This window comes from Tarenaya hassleriana, unplaced genomic scaffold (genome assembly GCF_000463585.1).
Source record: "Tarenaya hassleriana unplaced genomic scaffold, ASM46358v1 Cleome1, whole genome shotgun sequence".
Classification (NCBI taxonomy): Eukaryota; Viridiplantae; Streptophyta; class Magnoliopsida; order Brassicales; family Cleomaceae; genus Tarenaya; species Tarenaya hassleriana.
The window spans coordinates 6,857,425-6,864,317 of record NW_010960187.1 but is presented as its reverse complement, the minus strand read 5'-3'; the positions used below and the strand labels follow the sequence as shown (position 1 = coordinate 6,864,317).

The 6,893-nt window shown below is 42.6% G+C and overlaps 4 protein-coding genes across 6 annotated transcripts in view; 1 reads left to right on the top strand and 3 right to left on the bottom strand.

Annotated features, from left to right (window-relative positions):
* The window catches only part of LOC104816311 (transcriptional regulator ATRX homolog), a 4,380-nt gene extending 3,509 nt beyond the window's left edge, over nucleotides 1-871 (bottom strand). Inside the window, exons 1-2 of the mRNA XM_010545056.1 lie at nucleotides 339-871; nucleotides 9-110 (exon numbers count right to left, since the gene is read on the bottom strand). Of these exons, the coding sequence (XP_010543358.1) occupies nucleotides 9-110; nucleotides 339-749 (513 nt within the window). The 5' untranslated portion in view covers nucleotides 750-871. The remainder of the gene's footprint in view (nucleotides 1-8; nucleotides 111-338) is intronic.
* Nucleotides 872-1,096: 225 nt separating this feature from the next.
* On the top strand, nucleotides 1,097-1,848 carry LOC104816288 (ubiquitin-conjugating enzyme E2 11-like). 2 transcript variants are annotated; one of them, XM_010545028.2, is made up of 4 exons: nucleotides 1,097-1,227; nucleotides 1,301-1,431; nucleotides 1,502-1,606; nucleotides 1,684-1,848. In XM_010545028.2, the coding sequence occupies exons 1-4, from the start codon at nucleotides 1,149-1,151 to the stop codon at nucleotides 1,825-1,827; spliced, it is 459 nt and encodes a 152-aa protein (XP_010543330.1). In that variant the 5' UTR covers nucleotides 1,097-1,148; the 3' UTR covers nucleotides 1,828-1,848. The 2 variants fall into 2 exon arrangements, with proteins under 2 accessions (XP_010543330.1, XP_010543337.1); XM_010545035.1 differs by having other exon boundaries at nucleotides 1,765-1,845.
* An 83-nt stretch (nucleotides 1,849-1,931) lies between these two features.
* LOC104816302 lies at nucleotides 1,932-3,455 on the bottom strand. Its single transcript, XM_010545045.1, has 3 exons — nucleotides 3,261-3,455; nucleotides 2,861-2,931; nucleotides 1,932-2,664 (listed from the first exon to the last, which is right to left on the bottom strand). Exons 2-3 carry the CDS (start codon nucleotides 2,927-2,929, stop codon nucleotides 2,116-2,118), a joined length of 618 nt encoding a protein of 205 aa, XP_010543347.1. The 5' UTR covers nucleotides 2,930-2,931; nucleotides 3,261-3,455; the 3' UTR covers nucleotides 1,932-2,115.
* A 392-nt stretch (nucleotides 3,456-3,847) lies between these two features.
* LOC104816273 (probable magnesium transporter NIPA3) overlaps nucleotides 3,848-6,893 on the bottom strand; it is a 3,714-nt gene continuing 668 nt past the window's right edge. Inside the window, exons 2-10 of one of the 2 annotated variants that reach the window (XM_010545009.2) lie at nucleotides 6,710-6,893; nucleotides 6,043-6,099; nucleotides 5,825-5,915; nucleotides 5,385-5,545; nucleotides 5,148-5,275; nucleotides 4,912-5,049; nucleotides 4,717-4,809; nucleotides 4,518-4,623; nucleotides 3,848-4,396 (exon numbers count right to left, since the gene is read on the bottom strand). In XM_010545009.2, coding sequence (XP_010543311.1) covers nucleotides 4,179-4,396; nucleotides 4,518-4,623; nucleotides 4,717-4,809; nucleotides 4,912-5,049; nucleotides 5,148-5,275; nucleotides 5,385-5,545; nucleotides 5,825-5,915; nucleotides 6,043-6,099; nucleotides 6,710-6,872 — 1,155 coding nt within the window. In that variant the 5' untranslated portion in view covers nucleotides 6,873-6,893 and the 3' untranslated portion in view covers nucleotides 3,848-4,178. The remainder of the gene's footprint in view (nucleotides 4,397-4,517; nucleotides 4,624-4,716; nucleotides 4,810-4,911; nucleotides 5,050-5,147; nucleotides 5,276-5,384; nucleotides 5,546-5,824; nucleotides 5,916-6,042; nucleotides 6,100-6,709) is intronic. The other variant, XM_010545017.2, reaches the window with a different exon arrangement.

Here is a 6,893-nt window from a genome sequence, read left to right as displayed (position 1 = left end):
CACTCTTTCAGCTTCAGAGAACTGAACAGCTTCTTCAAGCGATTCTTCAGAGCGCTCTCTGAAATTCCCTTTATATCAACAGCTTGCCCATCATCTATCATTTGCAAGAGCTACACAAAGAGCAACAAATTTGAAAAGAAATAAAAAAACTTGGAAACATTGAATATCAAAGCTTAACACTGACCCAAAAAACCTCGAATTCAGAATCCCTGAATATGCGATTCGACAAGGACAACGTAATCTAAGGTTGCTACTCATTATGGCTACAAACTATCAAGACAACAAGATGATATTCAAAAGCAATATGGTTGGTTCAACGTGAAGTAACAGCACAATACCTGTCTCAGATCATTCCCAACATTAGGGAACTCTTTGAGCAACTCCTTCACCACAGCTTGAGGGTCGTCCCGCAAACTTTCCCGATCAGACCCGGAATCGGACTCGGAGCCGGAGCCGGACCTGGACTTGGACCCAGAATCGGAATCGGAATCATAGTCTCTCTTCTTCGACTTCCTCTTCTTCGACTTCCGTCTTTTTCTCTCCCTCAGTTTCCTCCTCTTCTCTTCCCTTTCTCTCTTCCTACGTTTCTCCCTCTTGTAATCTTCATCGCTCCTCCGCCGCTCCCTCCGCTTCCTCCTCGATTTCTTCGAATACGAATCGGACTCGTCAGAGCTGTAAGAGGAAGACGACGAAGCTGAAGATGGCGTCTCATCCTCCGAATCGGAACCTCTCTTCTTATGCTTCCCCATTTTGTTTCCGACACCAAACAACAGATTCCAAAACAGCCATAAACCCTAAAATATCTCCATCGATGGTGATTTGTGAATGTTCCTCTCCGTATGAGCGAAGACCACGAAACTGTGGGGAGGGCCGCCGTGATTCCGTGAAAAAAAAATATATCCGACCGACCGACACCTTTTGGGCCTAAGAGGCTGTTTCACTTATTGGGCCATAGGCCCATTAACGGCCCGTGAGAATCTGCACGCGATCCAGCAAAAATAAATATTGGCAGGCGTGCGGCGAAACAAATATTATATTAGCATGCGATTTTTGACAATTCACTGGCTATAAATAAAATCCGAATAATTCTAAACATTTCACGATAATCTCGGATTCGATCTCTCATCCCAAAATATACTTTCTGTCTAATGGCAGAAGCAACGCGGAACCGAATTATGAGGGAATTGAAGGCCTTGGAGAAGGACCCTCCTTCTAATTGCAGTGCCGGTTAGTACTTCACTTGTGTATCTCCGTTTCTCGAAACGTTACATCATCACCATCATCATGGTGTTTTATGTAGGTCTCAAAAGTGACGGAAACTTGTATGAATGGCGAGCAACGATCATGGGTCCTGCGGGCACTCCTTACGCAGGAGGCGTCTTCAAGGTGGACATCGCCTTGCCTCAAGATTACCCTTTCACAGCGCCCAAGGTATCATATTATATACGTTTCATGTAACGCAATGGTCGATTCCTTGTCACACATATATATATCCGTACAGGTTAGATTCGATACACCGGTCTACCACCCGAATATCAACGCAGAAGGATCCATTTGCCTTGATATCCTTAAGAAGGAATGGACTCCTGCTCTTACCATCCAAGTGGTACACATATACATATATATATATATGCAAAACATCATCAACATGTTTTTATTGATATCTAACCTACACGCTGTTAGGTTTTGCTATCGATATGTTCGTTGTTGGCCGACCCGAACCCGAACGATCCTCTCGTCCCCGACATTGCCAAACTGTTCAAGAGAGACAGACGCCAGTACAACAAAAACGCTCGAGAATTCACAAAATTACATGCCATGAAATGAAATTGATTTTACGACACATGTACCAATATTTACTATTTACACACTCCATGATTCTCTCCTTGGTTCTACGTTACTCTCATGTACTCTTTCATACATCTACGATATGAATAAAAGGTTACCTACGTAAATTTCTCATTTTACCACATCAAGAGAATCATATGGTTAAATAATACATAACGGGTCATATATATATGTAATGTGGGGAATATACCCATTCGAGCAGAATTCATGAAGAAGTGACCGGCGGATATCGATGCTCTGCTTCGAGAACAGAGAGTAAGCGAGGAACTAGAACCGAACCCAACACCGAGTGCACTGAGCCATACAATCTCCCTTGCAATCCACATTGTACCCCAACACTTTTGGGTTCCGTAGCAAAAGGCTTTTCAAAGACTTTCCCTTTATTCCCCAGTCCTTTTCCAGGATCTGCACATTGGGTTTCATCTCCTCCTCGAGGCTGCAACCGAGGACCTCCGGGAATTTCTTCAGCAGCTTTTTCAGATCGTCGTCCGTGAGGCCAAGGCTTCTCAGGAAATCCAGCGTTTGATTCAAAGTTTCCACCTTTGGAGTCTCTTTCTTACGTTCTTCGCTCCAGTAAGGCGAATGGACATGCCCGAATGCTTTTCCTAGCATCTTGTTTGTCTCGTCTGCGCTGAAACTGAAACAAGACAGGGCTTCTCTGCATTCTTCCCACGTCTTTGGATCTTCGTTATCTGTTTCTACTTGAGCTGTTGAACATATTACCCATTTGTTTCGGGAACTGGTCACACCGGGGAAAAGACCATGGTAAGAACTTGGGTTCGATGGTATAACATTAGTGGGTACCGTGAGACCGGCCTACAAAAACAACGTTCACTGCATAATTTTCAGACAGACCAACAGAAGCCAATACAGCCAAGCCAAATTCAACGGCCGATGACTCAATTACCCACAAGAACAATGGAACACATAATGAGATCAAGATGTAAAGGATGGACCAGTAACAAAATCCTTGAATATCAAATATGGTTTTGCTAAATGATATGATACATACCGCAGAAATGCAAAGGCATGCGGCAGAATCCAATGTTGACAGAGGAGAAGCTAATGCTTTCCCCAGCATCCCTGCACCAAGAAGAAGATTACGGACTGTAACATACAAGAATTGAAATAAAAACACGAGCTTGCAGACCATAATGGAACTATCATCTTCTCTACCCAGGCGTCATTACGCAGACACTATCTTTTGTCTGAATCCAACAGATGGGTGGTCAAATCAGACATCCCTTTTCCCTTGTGTTGGCAAAATCCCAAATCGATTCCAGAATCTAACTCCCGACAGAAAATACAGATCCCATATAGAGAGATGCGATTCCGAATATGACCAAGAAACCCATGATGAAAAACAGACGATTCGCGATACTCCTAGCTAGATGCGCGGTTGCAGAAGGTACCTGAAAAATTGGGGATTTTATGACTCGGCAACCTATGAACTCGACTCACTGAGCCAGACGAGCTGTTGCGGAGGCGAGTGGGTTGTGTCTGCGACCTCGAACCCAAGTAGTGTACGATAGGAACCGACCATGGATACTGCGACTGCGAGGGGTCAGGCAAAAATGGCGTCGCTTTCAGAAACTGCGTCTTTACGTTGTACCCAATGGACACCACAGACAAAATTATATTAAATTAAAATATACACAAACTATTGAAACTAAACTGTTCTACTTCTATCAATTTTATTTGAACGAAAAGTGATTATATATTTACCAGTTTTAAATATAAAAATGAATTAAATTAAGTTGAATAATATCTGATCTTAGACTCAAATTTGATCTTGATTGGATATAATTTTATTCCAATTAAATTAATCGAATTATAGAATAAAAATTTAAAATTTTAATTATTTATAGGTATTTAAATCCAATTCTGTCACAACGTAGTTAATCTATGTAGACCTCCATCTTCACGTCTCCAATGTAAAATTCGCGTCTAAACGCCGCCATGAAACTATTTACTCACCGCAACCGCTAATCGCAAACGCTAAACTCGAAACCCGAATCGCCCCATTTTTTTTTTCTACAATGAAGTAGATAACAAACAGTATTTCGTGAACAATTACATACCTGAAGAACAAAACTCTCTCTAGAACAAAAAGACACAACACAGCAAGGACAAGAATCTTCAATCTTCAAACCGTAAGAAATGGCTTCAATGGCTTCAGCTCCAAAAACAAAACTCCCTCACTCTCTGTTCCCTTAACTCGACCTATGGAGCCATGGTGCGGTGTGGCTCGGGCCGCTATGGTTCCCCCTCCCCCAGGTGCCATTAGCCGTTGAGATGTAATATCCCTCTCGTTTCATTAACACAATCTATCACGAGGAGGAACGTGAAGCCTCTTGATGCCGGAGAGGCACTGCTTCGGGGTCGAACCCATCCTCTTCTCCGTGCTTAGAGTGGCGCAATGGCCGTGGTGACTTTGCCGACTCTTGGCGTCTCGAAGGAATTCCTTCTTGCTTGAACCCCTTGCCATCTTCAATGTGCTTCGGAAGACACAAAAGCAGAGATCCCGACGATGAACCTGGATTAGATGCTGTCCAGGATTAGGGTTTAGGGCTCGATAACCGGAAACAAGGGCACGTCCCGTAAAACTGAGAAAAACCAAATGCTAAAAGCGGAAATATCGCCATTCATACAAAAACGCGGAAACTCACCGTCCACCATGTCTTTAGTTTTGTGAAGAAGGAATGTTCCCGAGAGGATCGTAATGAACCCACAAATCTCGGTGACAATCTGAGTTCCAGTTTGCCGATCCCAGTCCTATCCCCGAGCATTTCACCATAGTAACTAACTACAAACAGAGCGGAATTCGAGAAAGAAACCTCTGTTTATGGACAAGAACCGAGAGAATACCTTAAACATGATGACGCTGGCCAAGATCGTCAATGAAGTGAACATAACGTAGTATATGGGTGAAACAACTGCTGTATTGAACGTGTCAAGAGCCTGCCTTGTCCGTAAAACAATGACAAAAAACCCGAGTAAATTTTCCCAACAAGTCATCCGAGTTATCGGGACAGAATCACGAACAGGGGTTCAACCCTCTACCTTGTTTAGATAGTTCATCTGAGTTATCACGCACGTAAGAACGATCAGCGTGAAAACCCATGTCTGAGGGTAAACTAATTGATTCATTCCCGAAAACGTCAGCTTCAAAGCTATCCCGAGAGCCTTAACGCTCATCACCTGTTCATCACCCCTGATATTGTCATTCCCCCACAGGTAAAAACAGAATCAAAGTCTGAGATTGTAAGGTTTTTGTGATCAGTGCGAAGGAATAATACCGATAATGATCCCACGAGAGAACAAACTCCAATATAGACCATAACGTGTGTCTGGCCGTACTGCGGTACAAACTGAACTATAAGCACAAAGGCTAACCCTACCACCGAAGCTGCGTAGAAAACAAAAGCTGCAGAAAGAAACAGTGGAAACCGCCTCCGTGTTTCAGAACGGATCTACCGCTCGGTAAAAAATTTCATATCTTAACAAGATTATGTTGAAAGGAGATAGTTACAGACCTGGCTCTGTTGCAAGATTCCATACTTCTATCACGGAATCGATCTCGCGTTCTTGAGGAGCATGTAGCACGATTGTTATCGAACCAACGACACATAAAACACACCCAAGAATCCCAAAAGTGTGCAGTTTTTCCCGTAGGATGATATGTGCAAGAGCCGCACTGTAAAAAACAAACAAACGAGTTCTATTTCTTAGTACATTACTTGTGACAGGCTGATGATTGGACTGTGATAATCATGATCGGGATTTGAACAAAATAAAGGCCAATAAAGCGAAAAAATGCACAGACAAAAGGGTGGTATACTATTCAAGAGCTCGGCACTGAATCTCTTCACTCCATATTTTCAGACATGGGAATAGTAATGCTCGAACTTATGACACCGTAAAACATTAGAGTATATAAAACAATAGCAAAGGCCTTCAATCCGATCATTCAAACCTGATAATAATGCTAAGTGCCCCGAGAGGCGTGACCAAAATGGCGGGTGCAAAGGCATATGCGGCAAAATTAGCGATTTCTCCAACAATCACTGCAAAGCAACGAAAGAGAAAAAGATCATCTCCATTCAAACTAACTAGCTATGCATTTCCAGCAAATAATCCATTCCTTGGTATGAAAAATCTAAAGGGAAACCTTTACGAATCAAGAAAACTCACTCGTTATCATGCCTATCCACCAGAGAGGTTCCACCAGGTAAGAATAGCCTCCCGAACCTACAAGTTGTCATAACCGAAATCAGCATCAAGGAAAGAACAATGCTTTATACACATGATCTATCATCATTGCAAAGATGGCTCGAGCCATTGATCAGAACTGAATAGAATTGCATCAGCTGAAGTTTTAATACGATTTGTCACAGACAAAATCATATTTTTTAGTTTGGTTATTGATCATGAGATTCAGAAAAAAAACCATAAAGATAAGATCCACAAGTGTTTCTCAGAGATCGCTGCATCCAGATCTGCCACGAAGTATTTTGGAGACAGAACACAATCCTAGAACTTCATTGAAGAAGTTTCTGTAAGTTTGGGCGAAACACCGACAGACAAAAATCTCAAATCTGTGCCTATGCCATTTCACAACACCCGATAACATGAATCTCCATCTCAGTCATTCCATTGTTCGGTCGAGACACAAATCTCCACTGAAGCAGACACAGATCCCAGATTGATCCACAGAAGTTCTATGAAGCTTGGACAGTGAACAAAAACCCCAAATAATTACATCCAAGAAAAACATCATTTACCTGTTTCAGAAACCCCAAAACCCAAAATTGCAGAATTCATTAATCAAACCTGAAATAGCTTAAGAAGTAAGAATTACCTGCTCTGAGACCAGAAGCTCCAGCTTTCTTCAAGCCTTTCTTCTTCACGATGAAGCTGGCACCGATGAACAAGCTCGAAGAAAGAGCTAACACTAACCCTTTTATATTATCCGACGACATTCCCTTGTACGCATCTCTCCAACTCCCACCCGAACCCGGCATTCTTCTCCTCCTCCTACACGA

Bases quoted from the DNA above. Each gene is read 5' to 3' on its own strand.
- LOC104816288 (XM_010545028.2), top strand. From the start codon at position 1,149: ATGGCAGAAGCAACGCGGAACCGAATTATGAGGGAATTGAAGGCCTTG. The intron at 1,228-1,300 runs GTTAGTACTTCA...TGTTTTATGTAG, and splicing joins TCCTTCTAATTGCAGTGCCG to GTCTCAAAAGTGACGGAAAC. The intron at 1,607-1,683 runs GTACACATATAC...ACACGCTGTTAG, and splicing joins CTGCTCTTACCATCCAAGTG to GTTTTGCTATCGATATGTTC.
- LOC104816302 (XM_010545045.1), bottom strand. From the start codon at position 2,929: ATGCTGGGGAAAGCATTAGCTTCTCCTCTGTCAACATTGGATTCTGCC. The intron at 2,665-2,860 runs GTATGTATCATA...TTGTTTTTGTAG, and splicing joins CATGCCTTTGCATTTCTGCG to GCCGGTCTCACGGTACCCAC.